We start from the raw sequence: 15,798 nt of genomic DNA on the forward strand, positions 1-15,798 counted from the left end.
ATTAAGTGGAACGGTCCAGTTTTCGAATTATTATTATCAATCAGTTTAGTTAATGTATATTCAAAAGTGCTATACCTACTTGACCATTGTCTCATTTTACTCTCTGACTCATTCATAAAATTCAATGGTAAGGGTATTCCCTGACTCGATTGTGAATTAAAAATTCAAAACTTGAAATTAATATGTTGATTAATTTTATTATCAAATCAAACAGGCAATATTAGAAAAAAAAGTGTGTGCGTGTAATCTTTACGCGCGATTGAAGTAAAACTTCTTTGACGTTTATCGCTATATTGCCACTTTGACGTGTGTCCTATTGTTCGTGTGTCACTACTGACCGTTACTTCACCTAAAACTTCACCTCATCATCATAACTCTTAAGAGCCTGGCTCTTGTCGGTGGAGTAACCGCCACTCCGTTCTTCTTTCTGCCACTGTTTTGAAACCTTCACCTACTCAACCTAAATTCACCTGTTTTTTGTGCACTTACTTTCTCACACGAGATGTATTGAAATGACGAATATTAAAACCGACTTTTAAGCGGTCAATCAATATCAAAACAACTTATCATTTTCCCAATTACATCCAGCTTGAGAAAATCTCTGCTCGGGGAAACCCCGTCCTGAACGCACTTTGCGTGCATCTAGTTAACATAAGTTGTTATTTTGCATAACTTGCTTATTTCGCAGCTTAGGGAAAACCTGATTGGTTATTCCCAGTTAGCAAAGGCTAAATATAGTACGTAGGTACATGTACATGATTTAATTTATTTTAGTATAAACAAGTTTGGGAACAAATCAAATTATTTTTTTAAATATTTTGATTTGTGTGTTTTAAGTAGTCACACTACTATATATAAATTAAAAACTGTAATAGATGTCATATATTAAAGAAAAAGTGACGAAGCCCTCCAGTGGTTTCCGGCCTTCACCACTGGAGGGCTTCGTCAATTTTTCTTTAATATATGACATCTATTACAGTTTTTTTAATATAGTTATCGGTTATCTTACAGTCTGTCAAAGGGCCTGAGATTTAAGGAATGAGTCAGTTTCATTCCCCTTGTTCACTGCATGTTTTTTCCTGACATTGTATTCGTGATACAAGTTAACTTATTAAGCGTGACAGCGTGAGAATTTTTCTTATACATACCTATAAATATCTGGTTGCCCTAAATATTAGCGTCACTGTATGAGCCCAATAAGATTTTCATTAATTGTACTCGTATTTTGTATCCGGAAGTATTGTCTTGTATAATAGTTGTTTAATAAAGCATTCTAATTATATTAATAGTTTACCCTCACCTCTTCCTCACAGTATCATTGAATGTTGACTCCGTTGGGCTGGTGGGTTCACTGTCCGGAGTTCGGGGCGGCGGCAACTGTCCATACACCGGCGCAGTCGGTTCGAGGTAGGATTCCCTAGGAAAGTTATTATTACTATATATATATATATAAACGCGAGTTTATATCACAGGACTTTATATTTATACTCAGATGAATGTGAGAGAAGTTTAATTTTGCTAAAATATAAGTACATAAGATTGACTTCTTTAAACAAAGACGGATGGCACAATTTAATTAGAGTAGTAATGGCTATAGCCAGGAGCATTTTGCCACATTTATGTCGGCATCTGTCGCTCCTAGTCCTAGTCTATATTTAGCTAAATTATTATTTTTAAAAACCTGTTCCCTTTTAAGATTAATTTTATTAATTTTAGATTTAGTTTTTAACTTTGTAGCTACCTAAGTTCAGTTGATGTTATGGTACTACGTACTTTAATAAATTTTGTTTTCTTTATTTATTACTAGGTTCATATATAAATTTTGTTAGAGAATGGATGGATCTGGAAATATTAAAGGTTAAAATAGGTTAAAAAAACAGAATGAAATAGAACTTAATCAGTTCCTAAGAAGTTGTACTTGAACCGTAGTTGAGTAATAATAACTTACAAGAGGTATTAAGATCCGATGGAAATCTTTATAACAATCCATTCTCAAATCTCAGCGACGCTATCGATCCGACTGACTAAATCCAAGATGGCGCACCTGTCATGCGCTAGTGATGTAAGTACGTATACTTTGGAGAATAGGGCTTGCCGTTGAATTGTTTTTCAACAGTTAACAGTAAGCAACATTGATAAGAAAAGTTAACAACTAAAGTGACGTAAACAGTAGCAGGTTAAAAGCAATTAAAACATTAACATATGGGTTTTATCCTACATGCAAGACAATACATGACATCATTCGTGTCATTGCGGTCTGTGTGACCATAATCCCTGGATTTTAACAAACAATGCATTATCATGCAAAATGGTAAAGTAGCATCTTATTTATTTGTACTCTCAACACTGTATCGAAACACCAGTTCTATACTGTAGGTATTATGTATTCCGTATAATATACTTAATTTAGAGTCGATATTCTAAAATTGCTCTAGTGGTACCCACAGGTTGGTCACCACATCAAATACCGAAATGAAGATGGTGGGAAGTATTGAACGCATAATGTATTGAAATTGCATCTAAAAGGGTCAAGAAAGAATAAAAAAGCCGGCCAAGTGCGAGTCGGACTCGCGCACTAAGGGTTCTGTACCATTACGCAAAAAACGGCGAAAAACACGTTTGTTGTATGGGAGCCCTAAATATTTATTTTATTCTGTTTTTAGTATTTGTTGTTATAGCAGCAACAGGTTCACGGTTCATGAGATACAGCCTGGTGACAGACGGACAGCCGAGTCTTAGTAATAGGGTCCCGTTATTACCCTTTGGGTACGTAACCCTAAAAAGCGTTTCCTAATAATAGTCAAGTAGGCTAATTTAAAAAAACATACCTTTCAGGGTCATGAGGTCCAGAGAAATGGTTGGACTTCCTCGAGGGTAGAGGTATCAGCGGTATGGTCTGCGTCACCTCCAGCAAACCTTGCTCCACGTCTATATAGACAATTGGTGTTAACTGTTATCGTAAATTAAACTTGACTTGTCTAGACTGAACACTTTAATAACAATCACGGGTTTCATTTCGTGACGACTACGTTATAGCAAAGAGAAGTGAATATAGAGGCGTATTGTCAAAGTAAATTTTGTAGTCAACTTTTTCTGCCATCTTTCGACGTTTTGACCCAGAACTAAAAGCTATTTGACCCATGTTCTTTCACTGATATGTGTTAAATATCAATAGGTGTCGCCTCGGCATCTATTCAAGTACCTATAGGCCAAAGGTATATCGCCATCTATTCGAGCGTAATTTATTTTTTGTTTCGTCGAGGCACGTTTTTTTTCTTAGACGATCTATCTTATACACTTATATACTATAACCCTTGCGTCTCTTATTAACAGCTGGATTAGGGTCTCCCCAAATATATCGACGCGGAATCGGCGAAAGTCGATAAAAAAACGTATATTACTACGCTATAAGAGCAAAAAAAGCGTCGGCGCGTCGGCAGGCGTCGGCCGAATGACGAATTTTTCGCTCTTATTGCGCAGACATAAAGGTATTTTCTATCGGCCTTTGCCGAATCCGCGTCGATATATTTGGGGAGACCCTTAGTTTGACAATTCAGTTACCACAAAACATACCTACATACAACACAAAACACAACCACGTTTTTAGGGTTCCGTAGCCAAATGGCAAAAAACGGAACCCTTATGGATTCGTCATGTCTGTCTGTCTGTCTGTCCATCCCACCCGTATGCCACAGCCACTTTTTTCCGAAACTATAAGAACTGTTGAAACTTGGTAAGTAACTGAATAGATTTTAGTAACTACATAGACTGACAATTACTACCCCCGATAGTTATCTTAACGAATGAATGAATTATAATTAAATTAATGAAATTAATTTATTCCAGAATATTTCCACATGAGATTAAAACACAGCAGGAAAAGACCCACAACAAGATGGTCCGACGATCAGGAGCGGTATTCGACATGCGTTAAGTGACGTTTCGTGTTGAACTTCAGTTGAATGGAAGAAATCGTGTGTTGTCGAATAGGTAAATTTGACATTAGCAATCCACAGTTAGGTGACAACGAAACCAAACCGAACCACGCAGAGTTCAGAGCCATTTTAAACCGTATAGTAGTAAGAAAACAAAGTTGATTTTTGTTGCATAATTTTTTCAATGAATGAGTTTTGGTGTACAACCAAATGATACTTTCCACAGTTGATGAACAAATGATTCATTCCACTGTTGAACTGATGTTGAAGCCGAAACTGACAGTTGTGCATCTCGAATAGGGCCCCTGGTTAAGGTCGCGGGGAGCCGATGGATGAGAGTGGCGCAAGACCGGTCGTTGTGGAAATCCTGGGGGAGGCCTAAGTCCAGCAGTGGACGTCTTTCGGCTGATATGATGATGATGATGAGATTAAAACTAATTACATAATAAAATATAACTAAATTAAAAGACGATTACAAAAACACTCGCACTTGACTGATGTTTTTCAGTGAACTCTATACTGTCACGGTAGGTACCTAATAAGGGCGAAAGCTGTTATATTATTGTAACTGTTTGTGCATCTGTTTGCTTAATAAATCGAACCATAGGTACTAACTTTTCCTCAAGTTTTGCTCACAGACTTGACTCAGATAGTTCGGGATTTCATTTGAGTAATGTCATTGTTATTTTTACACCGTTATCAGTTTGACCCGTTACTCATCAGTCACTATAACAATATGTGACAAAATGATGATACGATTTGAGGTGGCTTTTTTATGATATAGGAGACAAACGAGCAGCTGATGGTAAGCGATTACCGTCGCCCATGGACATCTGCAACACCAGAGGGGTTACAAGTGCGTTGCCGGTATTTAAGATGGCAGTAAGCTCTTTTCTTGGACGTTTGAATGTCGTATCGCTCGGTGGCTATTTCTAAAAAAAAAATATTGCCATGAATTTAGGTTTAGCTCGGTTTAGGACTTGTCTTAATGTCTTAAAATTTTAAATTATTTCCAAAATCAATCAAGAAAGTAGCAAAGTATTATGGTGCATATTTTGAGTTTTTCTCATATTTTGGACCCGGGTATGTCCTTAAACTACGTCCAAAAGAGAGGTATAGGCACTTGTGAATGTCATCTCGCTTTGTGTGGTAGGGCACAGCGGGTGTCATTCCAGAAGATTGCAATTGTGAAAGAATAAAGAATAAAGATCTAGAGCAGAGCCCAACTGTAAAAGTACCTGCACCTTACAGAAAACCGCAGCCAAATAACACTAGACCCTACTCATAGTGTTGTGTTCCTGCTGGTCAGTAAGGTTGCCAGAGCTCAACGAGGGTGCAGAGTGTTAGGCTCAGCAAGGCGCATGTAGCTCCTCTGGACTACTCTGGAGTTACAGCTTACAGGCTATGTACGCCTGTACATAGGCTACGTAACGGAGACTGCTTAACATCAGGCGGGCCCTAGGTGTAATGTACTGTATTTACCTCAGTATATCATACGATGTAATGTATTTCCAACGATTCGCCAACACAAACATCACGCGGTACGTCCGGCTCTGCTCACGCCATAATATCGACTGGCCCTAACTGTCAGTGACGTCACCATGACGTAAGCGCTCGAAGCGTCAATACACTACACTAGGTATGCTTGTTTGCCACCGACGTAGTATAAATTTTTTTTATTAATTTTATTTGTATTTGATTTGTAATGTTATACAGTTAGCATTTGCTTCGCGTTGGTGTGATGAAAAATGTTGTGTTTCAGATTGCAGGCAGTAGCAAAGATTCCACCCTCGTGCCTTGAAACCCTCGTAACGGTCAGATTCCACAGTTCAAACTCGTGGTTCAATTCTGGAAACTTTTGGTTGCTCGGGGATCATTATTAGCACGAGGGTTTGAACTACAACATTGCCCCCTTGTAAAACCAATAATTATTCAATTTTGCTCGGAATATGAGCATGTAGCGACCGGTTTTCCTTATATTATAGTGCAGATGAATGTACCTGTCCTGGGGCCCATTTCTTGAACGGTAAATAAATAAAATAAATAAAAAAGCCTTTTTTATTTTCTGCATGCAAAAAAAGAGAACAATAAATATTGTTTCTAAGTGTAAGAAGTTGGTTGTTAGTAGTTAGTTTTTTACATATATTTTTTTTAACTATCTTAATTTCTACAATGTTAGTATTTTTAGTATTTATAATTTCATATTAAGATTATTAAGTATATTTATTTGTTGTTATTTTGTATGAAGTTTCATTTGTATCAAAGATAGATATAACTCCGTAATAGATGGATACAGTCTAAGGAAAAAACGTGCCTCGAAAATCACGAAAATTTGATTCTCGATCAGATGGCGCCACTAGTTTTGGCCTACTCTCGTATAGAGGGCGTTGACGGTTTCGTTTGTTACTTATAATTTTAACGCATATCAGTGAAAGAACATGGGTCAAAATCATATAAAAATAATTAATGCAAATAAAAAAATCATTTATCCATATTTAAATACATTTTAACGTATTTTTATAAATCTTCATTTTTAGTTTTAAAGTATGTCGATAGATGGCAGTGAATTTACAGTGGTTACAAAATTTACTATGACAATACCGCTCTATGTTATTATATCCTCTTTGATTTGTATTAATACGATATGCCTAGCCCGAGACACGCGAGGCATATCGTATAATTTATATTGTTTGAATAGGTAATGGTTTTAATTAAAAAATAAGCAAAAAGGAATCATATTTACTAAACATTCTACTTGAGCTTGTTATTTCATTCTAAATAGAAATAGAAATAGTTTATTCGTGGCACTATATACGACATGTTAACAAGAGGAACGAAAAGCAAACTTACACATAACACAATTTATTTATAACACCCTTCCCAAAGAGGTCATTGACTCAGCTAGTGAGGCAATATTTGTAAGCAAACTTAAGAAAATGCTAATGTGTTTAGCTTGTTACACAATAAACGAATTTATATTCAGAACTGCTGATGTCCCAAACTGATGTAATTTCAAAAATAAATTAAAACAATGTAAAATAACTGAATAATTTAATATTGTGATAATCTACTCTATTATGTATTATTGTGATAATGATGTGTATGCTGTGTGACGTGTAAGATTATTTAATAATGTTATCAATAAATTTCTCATTCTCATTCTCATTCTCACAATGAAACATAATGAAGTAAACATATACCGTTATAATAGGAACTACAAAAAAGACCGCATAGCAGGCCTAAGAAGCGTTAGATGGATAGTGTAGACTGTAGAGGAAGATCTAAGGAAGATGGGAAAGTTTACCAACTGGAAGAAGGTCGCCAGGCACCGCGACAACTGGAGGAAGATTGTGGAGAAGGTCAAGACCCACAACGGGTTGTAGCGCCAACGGAAGTAAGTAAGTAAGTAAGTAATAGGAACTAAACAACATTAACAAAGACTAATCTTTGTTTTATATGTATAGTATGTTACGTGTTTTTCTATTAATATTATATAATTTGGATTATAAAAACTTAACAAAAACTGAATTTAATTTAAGTTTTTTACCGATTTAGACCACTAAAAATTCTATTTTTATTTAAATGAGTTTCGGTTTATAGTAATAAGCCCAACACAATATAAATATATTTGTGTTTATATGGATATGTATTGTATATATATGTTTATTTTATATTCTAGATTACAGGTTTTAATTATTTACGTTTGTAATAATTGAACCATAATTTACTTTCTGTTCATAGTGTTCGTTTGTCTATCTTGATCTGTTTATTGTTTCATTCTCAATTGCTCAAAGGTTGACTGGAAGAGATCCCTTATAGGGATAAGTCCGCCTTTGTACATTGTATATATTTATGTTCTTTTATTGTGTTTGTAATCTGTCTTATGTACAATAAAGTGTTTACATACATACATAATATAGCAAGTATTTAAAAATAAATAAGAAAAAACACTGTACCTTTCGGCATAGTTAATATTTTGATCAATCACTTAATAACACGATTCACAACATTAACCAAACAAAACACTATTAGAACTTAAAATCTACATTCTCACCGTCAATAAAAACTAATTGTTAGTTAAAATTGACCTCTATTCTTAAAGTGATAATAATGTCAAAAACATGACAGTAGCATTGAAAAATACGATCAACGCACGGCAGCGCCTGCGCACAACTAACAAACAGGTTGATATCAGACTTAATAGACGTCGTAGACTGATTATTCGTAATCCTTATTGCCATGGTTTAAGGTTTATTGTTAATCAGTTGTATTGCTGTTATACAAAAGAGATCATACGGTCTTGTCATAGCAAATCCCAATATTGCGTCACTGGGATATCAGCCATAATTGGATCAATGGGAATGGGCAAGACACAGATTTTATGTGGGATGCCCATGGGATTATGTTTGTGTTGTGGGTATCATTAATATAAATTTTTTTATAGGTAAAATTTTGGTACCTATCTCCGTGGTCTGTTTTTTTAGGCCAGGATAACAGAATCTACTTTAAGGCCTAACATTTTTTTATAGTTTGGCTTCATTTGAATCATTTCGTAGTGCTAACGTAGAAAAAGATTGTCTTAATAATAAAATACTTAAGAAATTATTAGTCATTAGTTTTTCTTTAAATTTTAATTAATTTTAATTTTATTATTATTCTTATTATTTCTTATTTATTAAATTCAGCCATTGATAAATTCATTCAGCTGTCGGGCCGATAATATTTGTTTGTGTGTGTATGTGTAGGCATAATGCTTGTTGTAGTGTGCGTAACCGCTAAAGACGGCGCCCCCGGCCTGACTAATCCGACATCCGATATCGGATCAGACAATATAAAAACGCTCTAACAAATTCCAGAGGTAACAGACAGACAGATAGACGTTCAAAGCGGTTTCTAAGGCGCTATCGCACTGTTGCGGCGCCAGTGTGATAATCGCTTAAACTCCGTCCAGCTAAGTCTGTAGTTTAGCAGTCACTTAGCCATAACGTAATTTGGGCACCCATTAGTTTTGGTCTCACGTCACTTTGTATCAATTTAACAATTTTAACTTAAAAGCGACGATGCCGCAGTCAAAATTCAAATTTGCATTTAATTAAAGCAGTTGGTAGGATTCGCTATTGAAGTTTTGAACTTTAATCACCGCATGGGAGTTCTATTAGTTAGGAATATATATAGGTACTTTAGAAAATAGTAATTACATTAATTTAGGAATTTTGAAACTACTATTAGGTATTTGTTGTTATAGCGGCAACAGACAATAATATGGGAAAATTTCAACAGCGGATGTGAGGTTGTCGAGAGGTGAGTCTGCGGTAGCCATATCCCGGTAATCCGTTCAGCAGGCCGCCGGCGTTATGACACTTCCAACCTGGAGGTGGAGCATTACATAGCTGACATAGATCCCGCTCTTGCGACTCCACTCTGGCCGGCCAGTGAAGGCAAGCACAGAGGCGAGGGCCAGATGAAAGTATCCTCTGGATTAGGGGTCGGTAGTGTCGCCACTCACCGTCAGCTCGCCATAAAACTGACGCCGTGGGTTTTATTATTATTATTATCGATATAATCATCACGAGCCCACATTTTACCTAAAAACTTAAATTCTTAACAACGAACACATAAAATATGAAGCGCCTAAACATAACTGGATAGCAATAATTCGATCAACGGGCGTTTGCCCTGTATGTCTAGTTAGGGGTTCTCCAAAAGTTATCTAACTAAGTTAAAGTTCTGAAGTTACATCCTTCATTATTACCCGCGTCCCTGTTAGCAGTGACTTGTTTTGTAGGTATTGGCACATAATTGACCGAAGCGTAGCGAAGGTCTACGGTTTGACTCGCGCATTTTGCTTTTGTATGTCCGGATGTTCTCCTCTACAGGTCGCAATTCTCAACCGATTCTCGTGAAATTTTGTGACCAAATTCTATGATTAAATAGAATTTTTTTATCGACCCGGTTTTTCGAAAATGGCGGAGTCGTGATAGCTCGCGCCCAAACAAATAGTCGTATCGATATCATAACAGTATTTTCTTTTAAAGATATGTTTACAGATTAAACGGCAAAAAATTAAGAAATTTTGTATTGCTGGTTTTGGCGGTATTTAGATGTTTAGTTTTTACTCGAGAAAGAGTAGCCGTATTTCGTCAGCTTATGTAAGAACTAGCATGGCGAATTTTGCAAACAGTCGCTTTTTTCGTTTGCAACGGGTGGTCCCTGGTTCGATCCCCGGTGATTGTATGCTGCTGCATAACTTTTTGTATTTTATTTTCACTTAAATTTCGTATTGTTTTTTTATTTATTATATATTTTTCTATTTTCAAAAAATGAAAATAATATGATTGATTGATCGATCAAGCGCGGGCTAAGCGTATTCGTTTCATTTTTACAAGCTTTTTTTTAACTAGACCTAACACATATGTTTTTTTATTTTAATTTTCTAGTGTTCTTAACCGCGGAGCCATACATTTATTTAGATTATTTACAGTATATCTCTTAAAATACGTAGATTTTTTGCACTATAAACTTTGAGGTTTAGGTAGTGTAGATTCGTCTGAGCCATGGAGCCAATTATTTAATAATATTATTGAAAAATTCAATAAAAATTGAGAATATTTTGCCCAACGCCTGTCCATGTGAGTGATCATCCATGTTTAACAAGATAGTAGTAGTAGTAGTAAAACTCTTTATTGTACAAAAAGAAACATAAAACAAGAGAAAATTGCATCATTTGTACAAAGGCGAACTTATCCAAGATGGTGAAGTTAAGTTTAATAATAACTAACAAAGATGTCACTTTAACACAGGTGACCTAGCTAAGTAGTGCCTAATTTGCTCGATATGTGGTGACATCGTGAGGTCGAAACGGGCCGATTTTTAGGGTTCCTTATCGAAAGGGTAAAAACGGGACCCTATTACTTACTAAGACTCCTCTGTCCGTCTCTCCGTCTGCATGTCACCAGGCTGTATCTAATGAACCGTGATAGCTAGACAGTTGAAATTTTCATAAATGATGTATTTCTGTTGCCGCTATAGGAACAAATACTAAAACGTACGGAACCCTCTGTGGGCGAGTCCGACCCGCACTTGTGCGGTTTTTAGAGTTTCGAGCGCTTGATTTCGTGTGGCTCCCTTCAATCACTACTAAGCATTTCAATACTTTTAGAAATTCAAAAATCAGCCTGGTATACAGGGTGGTTTGGGTCAGTAAGGGCAACTACCAGATCCCGTGCTGCTACGTGAAAATGGTCTTAGAAAACCTTCCCTCAATTTCAAATTAAAGAAGATTTTGGAAAAAACATAGGTACCTACAGGATGCAAGAAAAAGGTCATTTTTGACAAATGCCTGCGGCGCCCTTTTTCTCTTACCTACAAGCTTTTCACTGTAGGGTAGGGCAAAGCTCAACATTCAAGTCTTACATACAGGGCGCCTGCTTTACGCTATGAGGTCCCTAAGCGGCCCTATGCGGTCTTCGCAATAACTTTTCCACGCCACGTTTCACGTCAACCACTGCAGCTGTGTCCCAAATAGCCTTTTCCCATGTTTTTCTGGTGCCAATCGATCCCATTCTTATCCACGATTAAAAACTTGTATGGAACCATAAAGAACTTCGCCTAGGAAAGCCACAAATCGAGGAAACCACAAACAACAACAAACGGGTTGTAAACCACAAACTACTGACCTTAACATCAATCTATATTCTCGAAATATGCAAATTCGTTCGGAAATATCCCAACTTATTCACAAAAGTCTATGAACAACCACGACGATACCCCGCGAGATACAAAAATAATTTGGCAATTACAACAAAAATTAATTTAAAATTGTACCAAGCAAGCCCAAACATGATGGCTATTAAGATCTATAACAAGCTCTCAGATAAAATAAAGAACGAAACATCTGAAAAAAAATTCATAGATAAACTCAAACAATTTCTAATAAATAAAAACTACTATAGCCTTCAAGAATTTATTGATGATATCGAAGAAACATAACAAATAAAAATCGTCGGTCTGCCTCTATTCACACTATTCACAGCAATGTAATGCGCATAATAAATTCCAGTAATACATTATATTATTATTTTAGCTAAGTATGTAGTAATGTTATGAATAAGACACTGATGAAATTAGGATTTTACATTGCAATTTGACATTTTTTTTCTACCATTAGCCTACTTATTATTATACGACATCAATAAATTGAAATAATAACTATTAATAATAAACTGACAAATCAATTCAATTAATCATTTACCAATATAATTATTTTTGACGATATATTCTTAGATTTAGTTTTAAGATTTGCGGTCATTTATTTTATTTTAATTTAAATTGATTACTAATAAGTAAATGTAATTAGCGTAGAATAATATTACTATTGTGTGCCCTTACAGGGTGTCATGATCTGACTTTATATTATGTAACACCTATTATGTACATGACAATACAATAAATAAATGATAAATGATAAATGAAAACTTTTCCCATACAATTTGTATGAAATGAAAACTTTTATTTTTCACATGCAATTTTTTATGCCAATCGATTCCTATCCAGTATCAATAGTTTCATAGGGTTCAACTAATGGTAATGTACCTACTAAAAAGCCACAATAATTTTCAAAGCGATATTTATAAACTTAGAAAATATTATGCTGAAGCGATCAACATCAAAATCAAAGTGATTTGTTAAGATTTAGTTAGTCGAAACCGTTTTCTCCCGAAATGGAAATTGTATGAAAAAAGTACCTATTGTCTATAGCTATTCTACCCTCTTAGGTCTACAGCTCACAGAGCCACTAGTATTATTATTATTTAATTTATGTTTTATAATCAAATGTTAAAAATTACAATTTAACAAAGCTCCTAAAAACTAATTAGTTTGACTGTGGAGTCAAGTATCAATTTCTTTTTTCACTAAGTTATATAATTATTAATAAATAATAGTACTAGGTACAGAAGGTTCACTCCCTAACAAAACGCGTCTATCACGACAGATATGACCGCAAGGTGGCGCAAGCGCGACCAGGCGTCTGTTCCGTAGCGGTGCGTGGCAACTACTATAGTGTGGGCCGCATATACTTGTAGCAAAGATAGATATAACTCCGTAATAGATGGATACAGTCTAAGGAAATACGTGCCTCGAAAATCGCGAAAATTTGATTCTCGATCAGATGTCGCTACTACCTCTGGCCTACTCTCGTATAGAGGGCGTTGACGGTTTCGTTTGTTATTTAACAATTTTAACGCATATCAGTGAAAGAACATGGGTCAAAATAATAAAACTAATTAATGCAAATAAAAAAAATACATTTATTCATATTTAAATACATTTTATTGCATTTTTTTAATCTTCATTTTTAGTTTTAAAGTGTGTCGATAGATGGCAGTGAATTTACTGTGGTTACAAAAATTTACTATGACAGTACCGCTCTATAATATTATAATTATCCTCTTTGACTTGTAGCGACGCGACGAAATCGCAGTGAGCCACGCCTGGTATTGTAACTTTGTAGCAAAGACGATATAATAGGATAGAGAGGTACTGTCGTAGTAAATTTTGTAACCACAGTAAATTCACTGCTATCTATCAACGCACTTTAAAACTAAAAATGAAGATTTATAAAAATACGATAAAATGTATTTAAGTATGGATATTTTTTTTATTTGCATGAATTATTTTTATATGATTTTGACTTTTTGACCCATGTTCTTTCACTGATATGCGTTAAACTGTTAAATAACAAACGAAACCGTCAACGCCCTCTATACGAGAGTAGGCCAAAGGTAGTGGCGCCATCTGATCGAGAATCAAATTTTCGTGATTTTCGAGGCACGTTTTTTCCTTAGACTGTATCCATCTATTACGGAGTTATATCTATCTTTGCTTTGTAGTGACAGTTTGTACTGGTGTCACCGTTTATGCTTCTGCTGTACAGTCAGCATCGATAGTAGCGTATAAGATTAAGCATCAAAAGTAAGTATCTAGTACTACCATACTCTATAGGGGGTATCATTTAAAAGCACCATCTCTGAGTTTGAGAAACACGGGATACTGCCATTGCCGTGCTAGTATATCCTATCATAAGCCATATATAGATGCCTGCACCTATCACTGTTTCTGTTTAGCCTGGTGGTTGACTGGTAGAGAATGCCTTTAGGCATTAAGTCCGCCATTTGTACTTTATTTGTTATATTGTGCAATAAAGTTTAAAATAAATAAATAAATAAATATATGCATGGAAATATAAATATTTATTTAAGGAACCAAATAGTGTCCGGAGAAAATATCAGCTTGTTATCCCCCCTTCCAAAACGAAAATGCTATCCAATAGCCCACAATATACAGCAATCCGGGTATACATTAAACTGCCAAACAAAATCAAGTCGCACAATAATTATAAATTATTTTATAAGGCAATCAAGGAATTTTTGTTACACAAATGCTATTATTCTTTAAATGATTTCTTAAATGATAATTTAGAATAAATTGGATTTCATAATGACAATGTAAAAATTTGTAATTGTAAAAGTATGAATATTTGGATAATTTTATGATAAATTATAATTTAATATAATTTAAGCTGGTGAACAATGTATAGCTGTTAAGATATAATTTAGACTAAGTATTATTTAAGTAACAATGTTGCTATGCCCTAACGGGTGCATGTTGTAACCTAAGATATAAATAAGACCTACTTGTAAACACATGTATGCAATAAATGATATGATATGATATGATATGATATGATATGATATGATATGATACGCTAGAAAGGCTCGGGTCCGGACCGAGGCAACCGACATATCATTTTCTCGTGACAGGTGACCGGTCATCACGTGACGCTTTCTATAGAAAACGAAGTGTCAGATGCATCGCCCCGGACCTGAGACGTTCTAACGTGAGTTTGCGGCAGCAATGCAGTCGGCAGTAACGGAGCGTACTACGTACGATGCGGGGCGGGATGAATCAATCCTTTGATACCTATAAAAGTGTCCTACGTGGGCGATCTCGTTGCGAACGCGAACGACGTGAGCTTCGCGTTCGCGAGTTGTTCGCTTAATATCGAGCCCCAATACGGTACCTCTTAAATTGCGAATCTTATATAAGTTTATTTTTACATTGGTTCATCTAAGAATTCAGATTGCCCTCGCTCATTAGAGCAATGAGAATATACGACAAGTCCGTAGTCTTCAGATCAAAGGGTCTTTTGGTATATGAGCGCAGGTTTTCAGCGTCTTGAAATCTCAGGAAAAGATCCCATTATTCAACATGGCGTTTAAAAATATGAAAAAAAAAGGTTAACAAATAGTAGAGTAATCGCCGACTACAAAATGTGGACGGATAGTCGGCTTTCCCGACTAGTCGGCGACGAGTCGGTACATCCCTAATAAATACTTTCCACGAAAATTAATTTGAACTTGATCGGTTGACCCATTTATGACTTTTCTCCAAAAAACTTATCTTCTTATTAAAAAGACCTAAGTGCCGGGGTTTTGCTCTTTTGCTTGGTAGCCTTAGCTCTGCTGGCCCATTCCCAGAATATAATATGTTGGTTGTTAATTTAATTGCCGCGACTAAATTACGATAAAATGTAGTAGTAATTAGACTTAATATTCAATATGTTTGCCAAAATTATACCTATTACATAAACTATATTTTATCATAAATTTTTGATTGTTTTTCTTTGCATGAATAGTGCTCAATTCAGAAGTAATTTAATTTGTAATCTAAAACACTTGAGTGACCCGTTATTAATATATTTAATATGTCTGTGTCTCACGGACGTTTTGTTAATTTAATTTGATCAAATAAATTCTATACGAAATCAATTTTAGAAGTTATTACTTCTTGTAGGAATATAACT

The 15,798-nt window shown here is 35.3% G+C and overlaps 2 protein-coding genes across 2 annotated transcripts in view; one reads left to right on the forward strand and one right to left on the reverse strand.

The window, feature by feature from the left end:
• LOC134750778 (uncharacterized) overlaps positions 1 to 15,798 on the forward strand; it is a 347,410-nt gene that overhangs the window by 262,714 nt on the left and 68,898 nt on the right. The window lies entirely within an intron of this gene.
• LOC134750747 (transient receptor potential cation channel subfamily A member 1-like) overlaps positions 1 to 15,798 on the reverse strand; it is a 32,545-nt gene that overhangs the window by 7,843 nt on the left and 8,904 nt on the right. The window contains exons 2-3 of the mRNA XM_063685988.1: positions 2,829 to 2,928; positions 1,301 to 1,417 (exon numbers count right to left, since the gene is read on the reverse strand). Coding sequence (XP_063542058.1) covers positions 1,301 to 1,417; positions 2,829 to 2,928 — 217 coding nt within the window. The remainder of the gene's footprint in view (positions 1 to 1,300; positions 1,418 to 2,828; positions 2,929 to 15,798) is intronic.

The sequence above is a fragment of the Cydia strobilella genome, chromosome 20, assembly GCF_947568885.1.
Source record: "Cydia strobilella chromosome 20, ilCydStro3.1, whole genome shotgun sequence".
Lineage (NCBI taxonomy): Eukaryota > Metazoa > Arthropoda > Insecta > Lepidoptera > Tortricidae > Cydia > Cydia strobilella.